At 46.3% G+C, this 22,759-nt stretch overlaps 1 protein-coding gene across 1 annotated transcript in view; it reads left to right on the top strand.

Moving 5' to 3' along the window:
• The first annotated feature begins 666 nt into the window (after positions 1-666).
• Positions 667-22,759, top strand: part of LOC144827048 (fucolectin-5-like) — a 412,466-nt gene continuing 390,373 nt past the window's right edge. Inside the window, exons 1-2 of the mRNA XM_078685505.1 lie at positions 667-726; positions 1,835-1,914. Of these exons, the coding sequence (XP_078541631.1) occupies positions 716-726; positions 1,835-1,914 (91 nt within the window). The 5' untranslated portion in view covers positions 667-715. The remainder of the gene's footprint in view (positions 727-1,834; positions 1,915-22,759) is intronic.

The raw sequence follows: 22,759 nt of genomic DNA, 5'->3' as shown, positions 1-22,759 counted from the left end.
CAATGCCGTTTTCGCTTTTACCAGTTTGCTGTTTGTCCACGCCCCTCTCACAACGCCCACGCCCACAAGGGAGTCCTGTGAAGGTTTGTTTGGCGCGCCCATCGCTGACAGCACAACGCCCACGCCCATAAGGGACTACTTTACCCCTAAGGTTCTTTTACCTTTGTAATGTATATGGTGGCCACTTGTATAGCCTATGTCCATCTGCTGCAACTGTCGTTTCCAATGCTGTATTGGGTGTTGTGATTGGTGCTGTACCTTTTGTGCTTACCCGCCTCAAAGGTTTGGGCTCTCTCTTTATAATAGTAGTATGGATTGTTAATCCTTTGCATGTGTAGAGTTAGAAATAAAATACTTCTTTTTGTTATAAAAGCAAGTATTTGACTAGCCATTGATTTATTTTTCGTACTGTGCGCAAGGCAGGAAACCTTACTCAGAGAGGTGGTCAGGTAATCTGGCCTTCCTAGAACTTCCTCGACTAGAGATGTGTGTTTTTCCTCACAAAACAGTCTTTACATCTATTTAAGGAGGGACATTCACAGCAGTAGATATGGGAAATTATTGGCAGAGCATCTAAGCCGTAAGCACACCCAGTACGTTAGTCAAATGTTTGTGTGCCGGTGTGTTTGCAGCGGTGAGTCATTTTGTGCAGTGAGAAGAGAATAGTGCAACGAAAAGCAGGCTCTGGCGTTCTATCTCTCAGAAACATCTGGATATGAACAGCAGGTGGGTCTTCTAGAAACTTTGATTGTGGTTTATGTTTCTGCACTTTGTCATTTTTTCTTGAAGAGAGCATCTTACATCTTCACATGATCACTGTTGTGACCAGTTGTCAAGGAGGATGGGTCATGCATACCATCTGTGTCAGTTGGGTCCATGCCCTGCCATGGTCTTGTCTAGTCCAGTGTACTCCAAAGATGCCAATGGCAGCTCTCTCTGCTGCCAACCAGGATCTTGGCTCCATCTGCCATTCTGTTCTATGTGGTGACGTGTGGAATTAACTTGGTATGGATGGGACACTTCAGGAAGGAACTGAAAACCACTCTTTACCTCCAAGCCTTCCCTGAGAATGGACTCAAGGACCTGCCCAGATCCTCATCCAGGTCTCTTGAACTACTTTTCTTCCATCAATTGCCAGGTCTTTTGTCCTTCTTTTGCGACTTTCTGGTTCTGCAATGTTCCAGGTGAACCTGGCCCCTCTTACATCACTGCCTTCCTTTGGCTGTGGGTCTTTGCATTTCTCCTTCCTTTCCTTTCCCTTTTGAGTAAATGTGAAGATGTAGAACTGAGGAGCTTAGAAAAGGGGGTGAGGCACAGATGTGTGGACACCCTTCGCTACCTGTGGCTCATGTAGGCAACATGGGCCTCTCTGTGTGAAGCCCACCTTGAGGCTGGTGGCCGTACCTGCTTCCACGCTCCCCACCAGCACACACTTTCTTGATCTATTTTGCATAACATGTTTGTAGAGACCTCACTTTGCCTCTGTAGCAGACCTCTTCCCTTGTCTGAGGCTCTACCAGAACGCTGTGTCATCACTGGAGTCTGTTAGTATTTTTAGATGTATGAGATATGTGCATGGAAATGATGACCCTATTTCGTTGTCGCTTCTCAGTAAGGATGAAATGTGAATTGTCGGTGATGAGCCATACTTTCCTGCATGTGCTCTTTATCATCGCCACAGATGAGTTCGGCTAAAGGTAGAATCAGATCTGAGAACGGTGACACCATACAATGATCATTTACTAGTTCCTTAATGCCATTCCGTGTGTTTTATAAGTTTCTATGCATTGTAAATACTTCCAATGTTTCTCTAACAATTCCCTTCCTCCCATAGGATGGAAATTATTTTGTATCTTCTGCTTTTGGCACGAGTAAAAGGCGAGACAGTCGAAAATTGTAAGCCAGCGCCTTCAGGTAGGAGAAGTTACAATCCTATCAGGAATCGGACGGCAGAAAGCCTGTTTCATAGCTCTGTAAATAAATCATTGAAATGTAAAATAGCTTGTAAAGCGGTTGCCTCTGTTGGAGTTTTAGCTGGCACACAAGAGAGTTTTGGCATGGTATTTTAATTTTAAATGGAGGCGCTGTTTATCTGTCTGCTGAATAAACAGAATGGAGTATAGCGAAGTATCTCCGTGGAGAAATGTGTGGTTAGTGGATAACGTTCACATAGAGTTGTATTATGGTAAACATTGCTCCTTTGAACATGTCTAGACAGATGAAATAATGCTGTTTTGCTTTCATTTGTATTAATTTTTGTTGTTTTTTTTGGGTTGTTCAATCCTGTATAACACAGTAATACATTGCGACAAGCATGTCATTATTAGAGATCGAATGGTCAGAGTGTCATTACAAGGCATTTAGTTTATAATTGACATCAACGGGAGAAGAAGTTTATAAACACGGTTGTATTCTCTTGTTATCGCTTGTGCTTGAAGCGGTGTCTGGTGGCTCAGTGGACTCATGCGTCCAGTGGAGCGGACTGTCTTCAACCTCATGGTCACAGGTTCAAATTCCAGTAGCTCTTTGTAGCCTCTCATCCTTCTGAGGTCGATAAAATGAGTACCATTTGGTAACAACAAAGATCTGTTAATCACTGCCATATACCCTCGGTGAACGTGTCCTTTACCTTATGCCTTTTCTCCAGTGTGGAGAGAGCCCCTACTCTCCCAGAGCTTTGAGTCATAAATATTTCACTGAACCAGTTTTATAGTTTGTAAACTATGGTACTGTAATGTGGGGCCGCCATCTTGGAACAACTTCTGGTTCGTTAAGATAGGAAACTCCAACATGGAGGAGGGAAACAAAGTGAAATGCAGAAGCATATAGCCTAGATATGCGGATGAATGGACAGGGGGCCGCACAGCTCTATAGTGAAGGGTGTGAGACTGGATGCTGTTATGTGTCTTAACTTCCCCTGTCCAAGTCCAGAAAGAATAGCCTTACTGAGCCTGTTGCTGATCTTTGTGGGTGCTGCCTGTCCTGTATAGTGGTTCTGTCTTCCCTGGTGAGATGAGGTCCCAGGGTCAATCATCCATCCGCCTCCTGAGTTTAATGTCTTCACCTTGGGAGCGGACTCCAACTCCCAGAGTGCAACTCTTTTAACACAGGTGCCGCAAGTGAGGGGGAGGCGTGGTCATCGCGCATAAAGCACTGCCTCTACCCCTGTGGCATGGTATATGCGCTGGACATAGCCCGGACCAAGGGTGGACCCTTCTGTGCCCGTCAGTGACCGAAAGAGGCCGGGCAGGAACCCCCACTGACCCTTATTACCCTGCATACTCAACTGGTGAGACTTTGACGTGCTTCCTTATACTAATTTTGTGACTAGGACTTAAAACTTGCTAGCCATAGCAAATTTGTATCTATACATTTGTATATAATTAGGGGTCATATAGTATGACAAAAAGAAAATGACTCACAGGGGAGGGTGTGGTGGGAACCCTGGATGCTTTTTGGTCCCGGGCAGAGTCAACGCTAATGCACGAAATAGCGCTAACAGAATGAAGGTTGTCTATTGAACCTATGGTAGCAGGATTACATCCTCCTTTGTATGTTCAGGAAGTTAACTTACCTGTTGCAAGTTCTCCTTCGATATCTCCTATATCTGTACCCCTGTCATCGGTAATCCTACCACATGATTCCCAGGAAACAATTAAGGAGGTTGCGAGGCCTAAAGTCATTACTGGGGCCCAAAAAGATCAAAATACCCAACCATCTTGGATGAAACTTCATGGGAAGAAAAGGAAGACCATGGCCAATATTAGGCATAATAATAATAAACAATCCATCCCTTTGGAACCAGCGATGAATACTGGGCCACAAACCTTGCTCCCTGAGCTCACATTCTCTGCAGAGGCAGTTACTATTGGCCCTACAGGTTCATGTACGAGTAAGTTCTGGCAAAAGTTGGAGGAAATCCTTACAGTGGTTGTGAGCCCTTTCAAAGCCTCCCTCATTAAAATTGAGGACAAATTAGGAAATCTGGAAAGTCTTATAAAACTCCCTACTGTAACATCACAAGGTCCCAGTCAACACGTCTCTAGGGTGCCACCCAGTCTCTCGGATGCCTCAGTGCATGAACTACCCCAGACCAGATCACTAAATCAGACCTCCTCACCCCTAGGGGCCCCAACTTGTGCCAGCTCCCAAGCTAACTTAGATTGTATTGTTTCTGAAGGTGTTTTTCCCCAAACTCTGGCAGGTCACTCGGTCCCTACTCACTCTAACCGGCAGCCGGGCAAGCTGGGTCCTGCCATTTCAACATCTAATTCCAATCAACAGACGTCACAAAAGGTGACTTTGGGACTGCCGTCTTGCGTGGACTTAGTACCCCAGACGTTAGCAAGGGGGGATCCATGGGCAAAAAGGTACTTCATCTTCCTCCGGAAGATACACCACTTACAATAGTCTTGTTGAATGTTTCACCGCTCCCACAAGGGGAAACTGAACACTGGTCTACCGTACGCAATAAATCTTTGCACTATCTAAGCAGGATAAAAGGCTTGACAACCAAGCTTTTTGAGAATTTAGAATGGCCCGCAGGATAGGGTGAGTGGGAAGTGCCTTGGTTCTTTCTTTTGCATCTCCTGCACTTGTCTGCACAATTATGAACAGGGTAGGCTTTTGGCCAGTTAGAAGCCAGGGGGTCAGTATTGTCCCATTGGGTTTCTTTTTCCATCCTGTAAGACCTTTCCAGCGCAGTACAGAGGGCATCTGTGGAGGTCCACCACCTCTTAAATACCCAATTACTGTTAGTAACTTTTATGCACCTCTCTATAATTTGGATGAGGTAGACTGACTGGCGATTCCCACGTACTTTGCTAAAATAGCAGAAGGGGAGCTTGGCAAGCCTCTGGCTTGTCCTGAAGTTCAGTGCAGTAGGACAGCTAGCCCTAGCATTGCCACCAACTCACTTCCCACCATCTCCGCAAGTAACCATACAGAGTCTACTCGCAGTAATCCCCACATAGATGTTTTGAGAAATAATGTTAGCGCGCTCCGCACCACTGAAGGGTCTTCTCACAGTGTAAGTCACCACCCGCCCACTCTCCCAGTAAGCCTTACTTCTAACAAAGTAATAATAGAAACTAGTATCATTTCCTGGAACATTGCGGGCCTGCATGCTAAGATTTTAAATCCATTGTGGTGTGAGTTTATAGATAGCACTGATATATTGTGCTTGTAAGAAACATGGGAGTTGGAGCCAGTACACATCATTGGCTACATGACTTTCAACACCCCTGCAGTGAAGGGTGTGGGAGGAAGGCCTAAGGGAGGGTTGTGCATGTATATTTCTAACATGCTAGTGGTGGATAAGATTGTTTTTTGCGCTGGGATTGCTACTACCAGATTATTCAATTGTACATAATGCACTCAAAGAGAGTGCTTATGGTAAATTTTTATAATAATGTTCCTGCGGGAGAGCTGGGGACTGAGCTTTTAAGGATTGGTGAGGCCTTGGACGTTATTTGCAATTCGAGCTCTATGGACATTGTGATTATTCTGTTGGGGGATTTTAACTGCCCATTGTGCAAATCAGCTAATTCTCACACACAAAGGCTGGGGACCTTTTTAATGAATTAATGTCCCTATACGATCTGGTGTTTGTGAATGAACTTGTTCCTACCCCAGTGATTATGTCCACGACCTTTAACGGTAGAGGCCTTGCTTCCACCATCGACTTCTTGCTGGTTTCAGATACCCTTCCCCGAGCAAGCTCTCCTTTTATGATAGGGAGCATTGCATTGAGCGATCACTATCCGCTTTGTCTTATGTTACATCTATCTGCTGAAACCTCTGTGTGGAAGAACCAAGCGATGGGTACCGTATAGCTGAATAAAATGAATGGGTATGCTCTTCGTTGGTCCAAAGCCGACCCGGAGGCATTGACCAAACAGCTCATTCTGTGCTGCAAAACTGCCTTTGACATCTGTTTGAATGAGCTTTCCACTGCAGATGAAATAGTCCACTTCTTCCTTGAGATAACCAATGAGGTTAGGTGCTTACTGAGTGTTCAATGCCGTAATGAGCTGAAAACCCCTGGCTGGTTTAATAGTGCTTGCTCTAAGGCTTATTCTAATCTGAAGGTAGAGATTCATAGAAAACTTGAATCGGGTGAGGGGGTAAGGAGGGCTAGAGCATTGTATAAGAGGACAATTGTTGAAAGAAAGAGGTCACTGAAGGAGAAAGCCTGGGAGTCTCTCCATGCAGCTTCTACAAAAGAAGGTCTCTGTGGCCTTTTGGAAGATTTTAAGGGCCAGCCCATGTGTGGGCTGGTGGCCCCTCCATTAAGATTGCGATCCCAGAAAAAGACTGGGTAAGTCATTTTTCTGTACTATATAATGGCCCAGTCTGCGATGAGCAGCTACCCCAGGGAGCTCATTCTGTACATTAATGGAACCTTCATGTAACGCTGGACGAAATGGTCTTGGCCCTTGCCCATAGCCAGGGGGGGTAAGGCTCCAGGCCCCGACGGGATGCCAGTTGACTTATTTAAGTCAAATGTCCTGCTATGGGGCCCACTACTAACTCAGTTGGTTAACGCCAGTGATTGTACTACCTTCCCGAAGACCTGGATGGAGTCTATCATTGTTCCAATATTCAAGAAGGGAAATCGTCAAGATCCTGGTTGTTATAGACCAATTTCCCTTCTTGATTCCATGGTGAAGGGGGCAGGTCGAGTCGTCCTGCAGAGATTACAGGACTGGGCAGCAGAAAATCACGTTCTGTCTGACCTTCAGTATGGGTTTCGGGAGGGGCTGGGCATTATAGAACAGAGTTTAAATCTGGCTATTATCAAAAGGAAGTATACAAGAGCCAAAAAGGGGAGACTTTACTTAGTCTTCGTTGATTTAACTGCAGCGTTTGACTCTGTAATCCATGTCAGGTTATGGGAGATCCTTGCTGACTTAGGAATGGACCCAAATATAATTGTCTTTCTGCAGCATTTTTATGAGGGAGCTTCAGCCAGCGTTAGATATGGGGTCAGTGCACAGAAGGATTTCCTGTTAGAAGAGGGGTCCGGCAAGGCTGTGTCCTGGCCCATTTCCTTTTTAATCTATACATTCGTGAGATGGCCGGGGCACTCCTAAAAAGAGGACAAGATTTTCCTCATGCAGGTGGGAGACCTATACTGGCTCTCTTTTACGCAGATGATGCCGTCCTAATGGTGCGCACCCGAAATGCTTTACAAAAGGTTCTGGACAGCTTTTATACTTTTATGCTTGATTTGGGCTTAAGTATTGATTTTTCCAAGACATTTATAATGAGCTGTGGCACAGGGACTCGTAGGGATATGGGTAGGGACATCTGCCTGGATGGTAGGAAGTTAGCATCAACGAGTACTTTCTCTTATCTCGGTGTCCTTTTTAATCAGAATGATACTTGGACCCGTTTAATTGAGCTGAAAAAACTGGTCTTTAGTAGATCAACTAGTGCCCTTGCCATCTTAGCGAAGAAACTCGGCATGAATCAGCCTGGCGAACTTCTGCAAATTTATAAGGCTTAGTGTATTTCAGCAGCGATATACGGGGCAGGAGTGTGGGGCATTACTGTTAGATTTGGGGGGTCTCTGGTTGGCACAGGTATGCACTTGTGACAAACAGGCACCCTCTCCTCTAGTCAGGGCAAGGAACTTACTCCTAAAAATAACCCCTGCTCACCCTCTAGGTAGTGTGGCGCGAGCAGACAAGGCTAAACTTCAGGGCGTTAGTAGTTAAGCATTCATGACCACATACAGTAATATAGAAATACACCACAAATGGACACCAGACGTTTTGTATATCAAAAATAGGAATTTTATATGAATATTTCAAGTAGACTTATGACAAGACCAAATAACGTTTTATAAATAAGGCCACAATACTTTCGTAGACAAGAGTTCCTATAAAATGCTTAATTTTGGGTCCAGTGCACTTCGCGCTGGCTGTGCGACCCGTTCGTGGAAGTTCGTACTTTCAAATGAATTAACCAAACATTGCGGACCCTGCCGTCCGATGCACACACAGACTCAGTTCGAGTAATACAGTACCTTTGGAATCGTAGCCGGTGACACGCGGGATGCATGTGCAGGTGAAGGCGGGCCCGGGACATAGTCGGCTTCCTTAGTTGAGTCTGGCTCACACAGGCGTCATGGTATGAGGCATAGGAGCGGGACTCTGGGATGCAAGGCGGACGGTCAGGTCCTCTAGACGTTCACGGTGCGAAGTATTCACTTGGTTGTGCGGCGTACGAGGCATACTTCTTCAGTATGCGGCGATGGTCGAGCTGTACCTTCGGGTCTGCGGGGGTAGAAGCGGTGTTCCAATGCGCGTAGGCATGGCACGGAGCTTCCAGTACGGAACGTATGGGCGGCTCTCAACGTGCGGCGCGGCTCTCAAGATTCAGGAGTGCAGAGCAGGGCGGCCTGGAACGTCTCGAACGTATGGGCCGTACGGGGCTTCAGACAGCACTCGGGTCTGATTCCAGCGGGAGGGGCGGTGCGCACAGTGCGGTGCGAAGAGGGCGAGGTGACAGAGTGCGGGCCGTAGGGTGACTGGCTCGAACTCGAGCGGGGCTCACACGAGGTGGAGCGGCCAGGCAAAAGCGTCACGGCCCAAAGGGGGGCGTGGCGCACTGGAGATCTCGGCTCCGGCGAGGGGGGAACACAAACGGTCCGCAACAGACAGCGAAGGCAGGATATGAGCCAATGGTCCTGGGGCTCAGTTCAGGGGGCAAGCTTGCTTCCAAGCCCTTGGAGATCGTTTCTTTTTAGAAAGGCACAAGTAGATGCAAAAGTCTTTCTCAGTCTTTTCCTCTCCCTCTTGCAGTAAGGCACCCACCAGAGGCCAGTCTCCCAGGTCAGACACAGTAATCCTCCATGCAGCTTTTCCAGGTCCTTCTATTCGGGCAGAGTTTCTTCTTGGCGCAAACAGGATCTGATTTCTTGGGAGCAGGGCTCCTACTTTTATACACAAAATGTTTTGTTCTTGCAGGCCAGGCAGGCCTTTGCCTAATCCAGTCCAGTCCCTGAGCACTTTGATTTGCAGACTCTGGCTTCTCCTTTCAGTGAGCAGGGCAGGGACATCAAAAATTTCGTAGGAGGCAGAGCCAGCATTGAGGTGGCAGAGCACACCCCTATTCAGAGTCAAGCGGCACTCCCCCCACCCATCCTGGTGTAATCTCTCCATTCACCACCTGTCAGCTCCAGCCTGTCTCCTGGAATTCCCCAGCCCTGTCACACCCAGAAACCATACAGCAGATACACATCCGAGCCGAGGCGGGCTGAAATAGTTAGGCAAGCAAATACTAACTTTCTAAAAGTAGTATTTGCAAACACAGCATATTAAAATAAATATTACTAAAAGAGTTCAGGCATACAAAACTTGACTTTCTACCATGTTCCCTGAGCCTTCTGGGATTATAGAGTGTAATAATTCCAGCAGCCCATTCTGGCCTATGAGAACAGGTAGCATTACAATAGTGAAAAACGAAAATGGCTGTAATTTAATATTAGGACATGCCACACACATCAGGGCTTGTCCTACCTTATACTTACAATGCTCCCTGCCCTTGGGCCTACCTTACGGTCACTAATATGAAGTTAAGGGAAGGTTTAGGGACTGAAAAGGGGGTGCCCTTGCCCAGTCAGCATGACAGTACCAGACTGCACACAGGTTCTGCAATGGCAGACCCTTGACACATTTTACCAGGCTGCTTCTCTGGGTGGAACAACCAGTGCTGCAGGCCCACTAGCAGCATTTGAATTTACAAGCCCTGGCACTCCTGGTGCACTTTACTGGGGCCTGACAGTAAACCAAATAAGCCAATCATGGAATCCAAACAATGTACACATTTTATATCGAGAGCATTTGCACTGTGGCACTGATTGACAGTGGCACAGTGCTCTGAGCAGCTAACACCAGCAAAACACATGAGGCACATCAGCAAAAATTGGAAGGGAGACTCACGCCAAGGTGCCAGGTCTAACATGTGTCCCTTCCAGCTGAAATGTGGGGTGAACTACCCTTCCCCTAGAGAGTTCTCATCACTAAGGTGGAAAAATCTGGACAGACCGTCAGCATTGGCGTGATCTGTGCCAGGGCGATGTTCCACTGTGAAATCTATACCCTATAGGGAAATGGACCACCTCAACAGTTTTGGATTCTCACCCCTCATTTGCATCAACCATCTGAGGGGCCTGTGGCCTGTCTGAACCCGGAAGTGAGACCCAAACAAGTAGGGTCTGAGCTTCTTCAATGCCCAGACCACAGCAAATGCCTCACGCTCGATTGCACTCCACCTCTGTTCCCGTGGAAGTAACCTCCTACTGATGAAGGCTACAGGTTGTTCCCAGCCCTCCTCAGTCATCTGTGAGAGAACAGCCCCTACACCATGCTCTGAAGCATCTGTTTGCACTAGGAACTCTCTGGAGAAGTCGGGGGCCAGGAGCACAGACACATGGCAGTCTTCAGGGTGTCAAAAGCTTTCTGACAGGTGTCAGTCCAGATCACTTTCCTTGGCTGCTTCTAGGAAGTCAGCTCTGTCAAGGGGCAACAATGCTGCCATACCCCTTGACAAACCTCCTGTAGTACCCTGTGAGTCCTAAAAAGGCTCTCACCTCAGTTTGGGTTTTGGGGCGTTCCCAAGTCAGGATGGTCCCAATCTTGGGTTGCAGGGGCGCCACCTAGCCGCTCCCAACTTGTTGTCCCAAGTACACCACTGGACCCTGCCCAATCTAACACTTGCTTGCCTTGATCGTGAGGCCTGCCTTGCGCAGTGCCATCAACACTTCCCAGAGGTGGCGCAGGTGTTCTTCCCATGTGCCACTGAACACTGAGATGTCATCCAGGTAGGCGACACTGAACTCAGCCAGCCCAGCCAAAACCTGGTTGACCAACCTCTGGAAGGTGGCAGGGGCATTCTTCATCCCAAATGGCATAACCAGGTACTGGAAATGCCCATCTGGTGTGGAGAATGTTGACCTCTCTTTGGCCCCATCAGTCAAGGCGATCTGCCAGTACCCAGACGTCAAATCAAAAGTGCTGAGGTACCGGGCAGCCCCTAACCAATCTATGCTGCAGTCTTTGGGACCAAGACCACTGGGCTGGCCCAAGGACTGCTGGAGGACTCAACCACCCCAAGAGCAAGCATCTTGGAGACCTCCTCTTTGATGCAAGCTCTGACCCTTTCGGTTACTCTGTAAGCTTTGTGCTTTACAGGCAAGCTGTCTCCTGTGTCCACATCATGGACGCACCAATCTGTGACACTAGGAACCAGGGAGAGCAGGTCAGAAAACTGCCCCAACAGTTGGTGGCAGTCATTCTGTTGCTCAGGGGTCAGGGAGGGTGAGAGGTTAACTCCATCCACTGATCCATCTCACTCTGAGGCTACCAGGAGGTCAGGAAGAGGCTCTGTCTCCTCCTCCGTTCCAGCATATGTTGCCAAGAGCATGCCCACTTCAGACCTCTCTAAGTGGGGCTTTAGGCGGTTGACATTCAGGACCCTCAAGGGGTTCCTGGGAGACTGCAAGTCAACCAAGTAGGCGACAGGGCTCATGCGCTCCACAACCTCAAAGGGTCCGGTCCACTTGTCTTGGAGTGCACAAGGCTCCACAGGGGCCAAGACCCACACCTTCTGTCCAGGCTGAAGCTCTACCAGAGTGTCATTCTGGTCATGCCACCGCTTCATCTCTTCCTGGCTGGCTTCCAGATTTGCCTCAGCAAGTTGCCTAAAAAGCCTAGTCTGATTCCTGAAGGCCAGCATGTAGCTATATACATTCTGGGGAGGATTCCTAGGAGATTGCTCCCAGCCTTCTTTGACCAGACTTAGAGGACCTCTCAAGGGGTGGCCATTCAAAAGCTCAAAGGGGCTGAACCCTAGGGATTTCTGTGGCACCTCGCGGTAAGCAAAGAGCAGGCATGGCAAGAGGACGTCCCACTTACGCCTCATGGGTTCTTCCAGAACCATAATCATGCCCTTCAGAGTTCGGTTGAATCTCTCAACCAACCTATTTACTTGGGGGTGGAAAGGTGTGGTGAACTTGTAGGTTACACCACACTGTTGCCAAAGGGATTTCATAGACTTAGATATGAAATTGGTATCTCTGTCAGACAGCACCTCTAGAGGGAATCCCACTCTAGAGAAAATTCCCATCAGTGCCCGTCCCACCACGGGGGCCGTCACTGTCCTCAGAGGGATGGCTTCAGGGTACCGTGTGACATGGCCCACCAAGACCAGGATGAACCTGTTGCCCATGGTTGTCTTGGGGTCCAGAGGCCCTACAATGTCAATCTCCACTCGCTGGAATGGGGTACTGACCACAGGGAATGACTGGAGAGGAGCCTTCTGCTTGCTCCCACTCTTTCCACTTGCCTGGCAAGCCTGGCAGGTCCTACAATGAACATCTGAGCTCTTGTGCATTTGAGGGCAATAAAAGTGGGTGACAAGCCTTTCATAGGTCTTGTCCTGCCCCAAATGCCCTGCTAATGGCACATTGTGAACCACCCCCAGTAGGAAGGCTCTGAACCTCTGGGGTACCACCAGCCCACGGGGTGACCCAGGTTCAGCAACATTAGGCTCTGAATACAGGAGGTCATTCTCCCAGTAAATGAAATGTGACCCAGACTGATCAACATTGGCCTTGTCTGCAGCCTGCTGCCGCACACCCACGAGAGAAGGCATTCTTTCTGCTCCCTGCAGAATTCGTCCCTGGAGGGGCCTCCTTCCTGTTGCCAATGGGTCAGCTCAGTCTTTCTTTAATAGTGTCACAAATGACCATTGTGCCTAATTCTTGTGACCACTATTTTGGCTTTACTTGCTGAACCTTTTTCACTGAATGCAAGTGGCCAATCTGCTCAGTCTTTGCCTGTACTTGTGTAATTGTTGTTTGTTCTAAACTGTTTGATTTGTTTTTCAACTACTTCACACCTCCCCCTCGTTGTATGGTACAGGACTGTGCCCTACTTTAATTGTTGTTGTTCATTCATCCTCCACTTTATTTCTGAAATGATATAAAAATCCATATCCGGCTGGACATTGGAACTATATAGCAACCTAATATGGTCTATATTTTATTCTCTGTATATTCCTAAATGTTTGCCAAGGACCTTTGTCATTTGAAGTATAATTGATACCCGTGGTCCTCAGCTAGTTTACAGGTTGCCTTGTTTATATAGAAACCCCAATGGGTCAGATCAGGCAGGTCCCCCAGTTAAGCTGTCTGTTCCCCGGTAGGCTCCAGGGCATCCCCCTCAAGGTCTGCTTCCTCCTGGGCCGTGGGAACTTCAGGTACCGGTTTCCCGCGCCTCCTGTGCCTTCTCTGTAAGGCCAGTTCCTGGGCCTTTCCCTCAGGCTCCAGGAGCTCTTGAGCACCCATACTGGCTGCCATTGACCAGGTGGTCATGCATGCCCAGTCAGGTAAAGCCACCGTCTTCAGGTGAGTTGTCTTCTCCACCTTTTCCCAAGGGGAGCTCTCCAAGTCATTCCCTAGCAAACAGTCTACAGGCATGACAGTTCTCACAGCAACCGGAAGAGTACCTGAGACTCCCCCACTCAAAGGGAACCTGAGCCATTGGACACTGACTCTCAGAGTTGTCAGCGTTGACAACACGGCAGTAGGCATGGGGTACAACCTGCTCTTGAGACACCAGGTGCTGCCGGACTGCAGTCACACTGGCTCCTATGTATCTAAGAGCCTCCACTTTTTTCCCATTTATGGTCACCACCTGCCCATATTTCTCAGTGTTGGAGAGCTGGTAGTTCTCAGGGACCATCTCACTGTCTTCTAAAGAGACCAAGGTCATCTGAACGGGGTCCCACCCACCTTGGACTTCTACCTCCTCCCCAAAGCCTATACTAGGCATCTGCCGGGGCGGAGCACCAGTGGGTGCTGGTTTACCAAACAGGCGACACTTGAGATCATTGGCAAAATGACCCAGTTCACCACACTTGTAACACTTTATGAACAGGGCTACCTGTCGGGCCCCAGTCTGTTTCTGGGGTGGGGGAGGCTGAGAACCTTTCCCTTGGAGACTACTTTGGGGCCTTGTCTGAAACACCCTCTGTTTACCCTTGTCTCCCCCACTCTTCTGCTGGGGAACCTGCCCACCCTTGGCGGAGTCTCCCACTTGACCCTTGTGGACTCTAGTGCTGAGCCAGCAGTTCGCCTCCTCAGCAAGCTTCCTAGGGTTAGTCAGCTTGCTATCAATCAGGTGCTCGCGTAGCCCAGGAAAACAATTACTAGACAAGTGCTCACATGCAATTAAATCAAAGAGACCTTGAAAATCATTCACTTTGCTACCCTTCACCCAACCATCCAGTGAACTGCAGGAAAATGTTACATATTCAACATAGGTACACCCAGGAATCTTTGTACAACCCCTGAACCTCTGTCTGTACAATTCAGGAGTTAACCCATACCTGATCATCAAAGCTTCCTTCATGTGGGGATAAGAATTATAAACTTCAGAGGGCAAATCTAGCAGTGTGTCCCGCCCCTCACTAAGGAACCGCCCCCACACCCCACTCCCCAATCTCTCTCAGGGACCCGGTGGAAAGACATGGCTACCTCATAGGCCTTGAACCACTGCCCTATGTCATCATTTTTAATATACTCCTTCACCACATCCTTTGGCATGTACACCCTTGACTCTACCTGCACTGGCGTTGTGCTGCCACCAGAGGTAGTAGGTGCTCTCAGATCCATCTCCCTCATTTCATCTCATGTTCCATTTGAATTCTTCTTTCTTCCAGAGCCATCTTTTTGCTTTCTAGCTCCATTGCCCATTGATTTTCAATCTTGCCAACTCCATTTTGTGTGCCCTGGCTTCCTTCCTGTCTTCCAGTTCCTCTGGTGAAAAGACTCTGCCAAATTCAGGGGTGCTTTCTGGTCGTTCCACTTCCACCGCATTCTCTGGTGCCCTTGATTCTTTCTAGGCTCTCATCACCTTTATGAAATGTTGCTTATTTTTACATCCAGATTGTGAAATTCTGAACTTCCTGCAGAAGCCTTTCAATTATTCCACTGTGTAGCCCTCAAGTCCCTCTTCTTCCCAATCTATGACTACCATTCCAGAGATTACATAGGCTGCCTTTTCCGCAGGGATTGAACCAGGCATGATTTCTTAAAAAATAAAATAGAACTCTGTTAGCAAAAAAAATCAATAGGTCTGTGGCTGCGTTATTGGTCTGAACTCACAACGTGGTGATCAATAATTACTGTACATCAATTATAAATGCAAATTCGAAATCCTCACCGCTGCCACCAATGTTAGATTTGGGGGTCTCTGGTTGGCACAGGTATGCACTTGTAACAAACAGGGACCCTCTCCTCTAGTCAGGGCAAGGGACTTACTCCTAAACATAACGCCTGCTTACCCTCTAGGTAGTGTGATGCGAGCAGACAAAGCTAAACTTCAGGGCGTTAGTAGTTAAGCATTTATGACCGCATACAGTAATATAGAAATACACCACAAATGGACACCAGGTGTTTTGTATTTTAAAAATAGGACTTTTATATGAATATTTCAAGTAGACTTATGACAAGACCAAATAACGTTTTATAAATAAGGCCACAATACTTTCGTAGACAAGAGTTCTTTAAAAATGCTTAATTTTGGATTCTGTGCACTTCGCGCTGGCTGTGCGACCAGTTCGTGGAAGTTCGTACTTTCAAATGAATTAACCAAATGTTGGGGACCCTGCGGTCCGTTGCGCACACAGATTCAGTTCAAGTAGTACAGTACCTTTGGAATTGTAGCCGGTGACACACGGGATGCGTGTGCAGGTGAAGGCGGGCCCGGGACGTAGGCGGCTTCCTTAGTTGAGTCCGGCTTGCACAGGCGTCGTGGTACGAGGTGTAGGAGCGGGACTCTGGGATGCGAGGCGGACAGTCAGGGCCTCTAGGCATTCATGGTGCGAAGTGTTCACTTGGTTGTGTGGCGTACGAGGCATACTTCTTCAGTACGTGGCGATGGTCGAGCCGTACCTTCAGGTCTGCGGGGGGTTAGTGGTGTTCCAATGTGGGCAGGCATGGCAAGGAGCTTCCAATACGGAACATACAGGCAGCTCTTAATGTGCGGTGCGGCCCTCAAGATTCAGGAGAGCGGGGCGGCCTGGTACGTCTCGAACGTACGGGCCATCCTGGGCTTCAGACAGCACTCGGGTCTGATTCCAGCGGGCGGGGCAGTGCGCACAGTGCGGTGCGAAGAGGGCGAGGTGACAGAGTACGGGCGGCCCAGTGGGACGTAGGGTGAGCGGCTCGAACGAGGTGGAGGCGGCCAGGCAGAAGCGGCACGGCCCAAAAGTGGGCGAGGCGCACTGGAGATCACGGCTCCGGCGAGGGGGAAACACAAACAGTCCGCAGCAGACAGCAAAGGCAGGATATGAGCCAAATGGTCCTGGGGCTCAGTTCAGGAGGAAAGCTCGCTTCCACGCCCTTGGAGATTGTTTCTTTTTAGAAAGGCACAAGTAGATGCAACAGTCTTTCTCAGACTTTTCCTCTCCTTCTTGCAGCAAGGCAGCCACCACAGGCAGTCTCCCAGGTCAGAGACAGTAATCCTCCATGCAGCTTTTCCAGGTCCTTCTCTTCGGGCAGAGTTTCTTCTTGGGGTAAACAGGATGTGATTTCTTGGGAGCAGGGATCCTACTTTTATACACAAAATCCTTTGTTCTTGCAGGCCAGGCAGGCCTTTGCCTAATCCAGTCCAGTCCCTGAGCACTTTGTTTTGCAGACTCTGGCTTCTTCCAGTGAGCAGGGCAGGGACATCAGACACTGCAGGAGGTTGAGCCAGCATTGAGGTGGCAGAGCACAGCACTCTTCAGAGTCAAGGGGCACTCCCCCACCCATCCTGGTGTAATCTCTCTATTCACCACCTGTCAGCCCCAGCCTGTCTCCTGAAATTCCCCAGCCCTGTCACACACAGAAACCAGACAGCAGATTCACATCAGAGCAGATGCGGGCTGAAATAGTTAGGCAAGCAAATACTAACTTTATAAAAGTAGTATTTGCAAACACAGGATATTAAAATAAACTTTACTTAAAGATGTATTTTATTATTCTGAGTTCAGGCATACTACACCTGACTTTCTACCATGTTCCCTGAGCCTGCTGGGATTATTGGGTGTAATAATTCCAGCAGCCCATTCTGGCTCATGAGAACAGGTAGCCTTACAATAGTGAAAAACGAAAATGGCTGTAATTCACTATTAGGACATGCCACACACATCAGGGCTTGTCCTACCTTATACTTACAATGCCCCCTGCCCTTGGGCCTACAATAGGGGTGACTAATATGAAGTAAAGGGAAGGTTTATGGATTGGCAAGGGGGTGCCCTTGTCCAGTCAGCATAACAGTACCAGACTGCACGCAGGTTCTGCAATGGCAGACCCTAGACACATTTTATCAGACTGCTTCATTGAGTGGCACAACCAGTGCTGTCGGCCCACTAGCAGCATTTGGATTTACAAGCCCTGGCACTCCTGGTGCACTTTACTGGGGTCTGACAGCAAACCGAATAAGCCAATCATGGAATCCAAACAATGTACACATTTTATATAGGGAGCACTTGCACTGTGGCACTGATTGACAGTGGCACAGTGCTCTGAGCAGCTAACACCAGCAAAACACATGAGGCACATCAGCAAAAAGTGGAAGGGAGACTCACGCCAAGGTGCCAGGTCTAACAGTGACCAATTCTTTCCCTTTACAAATTGTGGAAAATACCTTCCTCTGGTACATTCTTTCCGTCCCTCCTGGCACGTCATAATTTGCGTGTCATGAGGAGCTGGGTCTCCCGTATTTAGCGGACCTTATCAAACTGGAGCCAATACTCCTTTGGCACAGGATATGGGTTAGTGATCAGACCCATTTAAATAAAGATATCTTGCGTGATTGTACTAGATTGGACGGTGAAGTGTAGTGTAGTTCCTATATCCCTTATAGGTTCTGCGCATTGGAATAACATACACGATAGGCTTGGCATAGGAGTGAGGTCTGTATGCCCCTATTATGTATATTAAACCTAATTACTGTGTACCAGCTAGCTCAGAGGCAACTAGAAACTTCTTGAAGACAAGAAGGGAATAGCTTCTGGCAACCACATAACATAAAACCCACATCCCTCAGGATCATGGAAACAAAATACTACTTTTCATTCAGTCACTCATCTCAGAGAAGTACATAGAAGAAACAGTCGGTGTGTCTACAATAAAATTTATTGCAAAGTTGTTATTCTAATACTGGTTATATGTGCGGCGACAAATGTTGGAGAGTAGCAGAGAATTATGGCCAGCAGTGCAGTTAAATAAAAAGGCTTTGTATAGTTCTACCATTTTGCAATAGTAATGAACAAATACATGAAATATAGAATGCATTAGGATAAAGCCTATACTCCTATGATGCCTAACTAGATGTACCTAACTAAAATAGGCATTTGCATATAATTGGCAGGTAGTTGCATGACAGTGTTTTATGAGCTGAAAAAAGTAGCAGCTGCTAAAATATGAAAAATTACTATAGACTCTGTGGAGACAGGAAACATCTATAGTGTCATTAAAAAAATATATATATACTCTTTAGAGTCAGTAGTTACTTATATAAAGCTCTGTTTATAAAACAAAACTCTCATATGCTTTTCCGAAGACCATGCTTTCTTTAGAACAAGAAAAAAATTCAATTTAGAGGGAATGCTTCCAAGCACTCGGTGAAAGTTGAAACAAGAAGATAAAAAATGTGGTTCAGGACATGTTTTGCATACCTAGAGATAAAAAATGCTGGCTGGCAGTCACAACATTCTCGATTCTATCTGCTGCAGTGAACAGACCTTTTTAATACCTCTCATAATCGTTGTGGGAGCACAGAAAAAATAGTGCTGCCAGTAGCTGGTTCTGAGGCAGCCGGTGCTGTAAGCCAAACCTTGGTGTTGCTAAATGAAGCACAAGGCACCCACTGGATTTGCAAGGAATGCTTTGGTTTGATGGTAATACGCTTGGGACACAACCAAGCATGGGACTTCAGCAAGCCCAGTTGTTAAATGCCACTGGCATTTTTCCTTTGGAAGTGTCAGACAGATGATGACCACGCATTCTCCAATGCAAAAAACATGCATTAGAGAACAGGTATGTTGCAGTCTTTCCAGACTGTTCTTTTAAATATTTGAAACCGTGAGTGGCATAGTTTCTGTTTGAGGTACTCCCAAGGTGTATCACACTGCTTGTATGTGAAAGATAACATTTATCAAAAAGGAAAAAGGAGCAATCTGTGTTTAAGAGTGCTATTTTACAAAAAAGAAAAAATATTTCTTTAGCTGATGTAAAATGAAAAATAAAAGCCATGCACAAGCATGGTTTTCAGACTGCTTTAAGCATTGAATTTTATAAAGGAAACTTTTACTACTGTCAGTGTTGGGGCGTTTTTTAAAAAAGGCACGGCTTCCCTACACTGTAGGATTTCACTACCTCTTGATGTTATCTGTACATAACGTAGGTCTGGCCTATGTATACTGAGTCCCTTGGTGACGTTCAGGAATCATTTCTGTGACAGGTATTTGTGTCAAAAGGCCAAACCACCCATACTTTCCTAACTGGGTCTGTCCTGTTGTATTGTAAATGGCATCTAATGTTGCCCCAGCTGATGTGTGTTAACTATCCCACCCCCGTGCGATGGTGTTTGGTGGTGTTTGGCAACGTTCCTACTGGTGTTTAAACAACCACATTTCTAGATGCATTTCAATTCTGTAGGAGTTGATAACCTTAATAAAGGTAACGGGTATAAAGCGTTGCAATATAAATAAATCTCTAACATTTCATGATCCGAAAATGTAGCAATTATTCCTAAAAACAGACATCATAATATAAACTGTATCAGTAACCCAATTTTCAGAAAAATTTACTGAAGGTAACAACATCACTGAATGCAATATAAAAATAAATGAAAATGAATGTAAGTTCAAAATACATTAATCAGAGTTAAAAACTGGATGATTAAGTACATCATTTAGAATACAAAGGCTTGTTCAGGCCGAATACATTTATAAGTCTCTTTTGCATTTGATTTGAAAATGGACGTGGCTTCAGTTTTATGTTTTATGTTGATCCTGTGTTGTAGAAAGTGTCCACTAGAAGTCATACTAAAAGCTAGCTCTAACCAAAGCCAGAACAGAAAAAGATGAACCCAGAAATACCCCATAGTTTTACTTATGGTGAAGCCAGGTTTGTATCTTTTGGAAAGGAAAAGGTTCAAAAGTTTGTACCTAGGCTGGCTGTCGCTTCCTGTTCCCGTGCAGCCATGGAAAACGTATCACAGTCAATAAAATAGCCAGTAGCTATAAGATCAATTGTTGAAATTGCATAGTATTTAGTTGAAGTTATTTCTGCTGTTTTTGTTGAAAAACGTTGAAATGTTGAAGTCAATAGTTGTCTTTTGCTGAAAAAATTTGCACAAGTTATTATTTGATGTTTTTGTTGAAAAACTTTGAAGCTTTTATTATTTGATGCTTTTGTTGAAAAACTTTGAAGCTTTTATTATTTGATGCTTTTGTTGAAAAACTTTGAAGCTTTTATTAATTGATGCTTTTGTTGAAAAAACATTGGTGTACACATTTGATTTTGGCCAAATTGAAACTTGAGTGCTGTCTTGACTTTTATTTTGAATTTGAAAGGTTGGTTCAAAGAGAACTGGTACCATTGCATTGTTGCATAGTCCCCCACTCCATGGATTTGATTTCTCAAACCTGATGAGCCTTTCAGTTTGAATTTTTTGAATAGTAGTGAGAGGGACGTCTACTATTGTGGAATTCACGAGGCCTACTGCCCAGTATTGGCCATATAGGTTTTGGTTGATTCTTTTATTTGAAATTAATCTGGTGTTTTTATCACGGCAGGATGCGCCAAAGTTCAGTTCTTGTTCCTTTCACTTTAAGGACTGGCACATGTATTTCTGTATGAAGGCCCAAATTCCTTTGTGTCCGCGATCTTTTTCTCTCTCTTCCCAGATCCACGACTTTTGGATTCAGACAAGACATGCCGTGATTACCTTGACTTCCCAGTGGCTGCCTGTTTCACTTTGACAGAATCTTTGTTTGTTTCTTTGTTTCCTTTAGTTCCTCTAAAACAGCCAAACGATCATAGATACAGAATGGTTTTCATCCGCCACTGTGCCTTCACATGTATGATTAGGTTTCCACATTTGTAAATGGGGTGACACCTCCTAGAGAGCTTCTTGGCTGAGTGTGTATTGCCCCCTGAATCCATATAAGTGTTTGACCCCACTAATACCCCGCCTAATACCCTAGCTGTTACTGATTGCCCTATGCCCCAGTCCTTCCTCTCCTCTACCTTAATTCCCTCAGGATGGCGTTGGAGAGGAGTACCGCAATACTGCGTCCATCCCTTCCATGGCCTCTCAGTAGGCTCAAGAGCCAAGTGTGGGGCCACAGTCAGGGTGTAACGTTGATTGTGTATCTCCTGTTGTGGATTCGCAAATCTTTCTATAACAGTTTTGAGCGTCAGCCAAGTATTGAGGCCATACTTATAGGAAACTTGAGCAAGGACCCACTGCCACTAAGATATGTTTTTGAGCCACCTCAAAATGTGAGGGGCCGCAGTGGTCCTTTACATGACATGATAAAGTGGACAGTCTGAGGCTGTCTAGCAATGGGACCTGCGCGGGTCTTGTGATGGTGTAGCCTGGCATTTGTTTGCTGATGTTGCAGTTCAAGACAAAGCCAATAGTCTGTCTTCTTCTCCCAGGCCACCAATAGCACTGTTGTAATGAAGAAATAGTAGCTTTTACTCCTGAATGCGTGGTGCCCATGCCCTTGTGTCCTTTAAATGATTAATTCCTGCCTACTATCCATATTTTGAAAATACTCCATCCCCCACTCCAGGAATCTGAGCATATGGAATGTTGTTTGCATCTAACTTGTCGGAGTATTTGAGTGGAAATTTTAGATACTGCTGTGCTGCTTTTGCGTGAAGCAATTACAGCCACCATATTCTAACCGTCTATTCTCGCTGTTGGACGAGTGTGTGCAGCTATGGAAGCTGTATGAACAGCCCCCCATGTGGCTTCAACAGCCAATGAATTCCCTTCAACATGCACACCATTCACGTTGATGACTCAGTGTGTTAATCACATGAGTTTTTGGTAGGTCGTTTCTCAACTCCACTACCTGTTCCCATAATTTTTGTATTTAATTCTGCCAACTTGTTTCATCTTTAAACCCATTTTGTTCCCAATGGTGTAAATATTTATTATATCATTGCACACAGTAAAAGGAATCAAACACAATGAGTGTTGGGAATTCTCGATCCGTTTTTACAAGTGCAAGTATCAGGGCTTTTAAAGCTGCCAACCAAGCCGTGCTATTACCTAGAGGTAGTTTTTTGGTGCAATGAGGACGGAACTTGCCATCCAGCATCTGATATTTAATAAAAGCGGCCGGTGGGGCAGACCCATCAGTGTAGATTTTTTTAAATTCATACTGATCTAGAGGCAAGATTTCATTTGGTAGATGGTGTTCTTTTTCATAATGCAGTAATGCCTGTGTTTTTAAACTTGGATCAAGTCTGCATTCAAAGTCTGATGTAGCAAAAGAGATAGCTCTTTGTATACATTCTGGATGTATGGCTTTGGCTTTAGGAATGTTAGCCCATGTACTGGGTTGACGACAATCATGTCTCTTCCCCTGAGCCAGTGCTCTTTCTTTTACTACAGCCTGAATGGTTGTCAGAATGTATTTATTTTTCTGTTGAATTAAAACTCATTTCTGTGTTTGT

Source organism: Lissotriton helveticus, chromosome 4_1 (assembly GCF_964261635.1).
Source record: "Lissotriton helveticus chromosome 4_1, aLisHel1.1, whole genome shotgun sequence".
Classification (NCBI taxonomy): domain Eukaryota; kingdom Metazoa; phylum Chordata; class Amphibia; order Caudata; family Salamandridae; genus Lissotriton; species Lissotriton helveticus.
The sequence above is the reverse complement of the archived record's forward strand: the minus strand, read 5'-3'. Positions and strand labels throughout refer to the sequence as shown.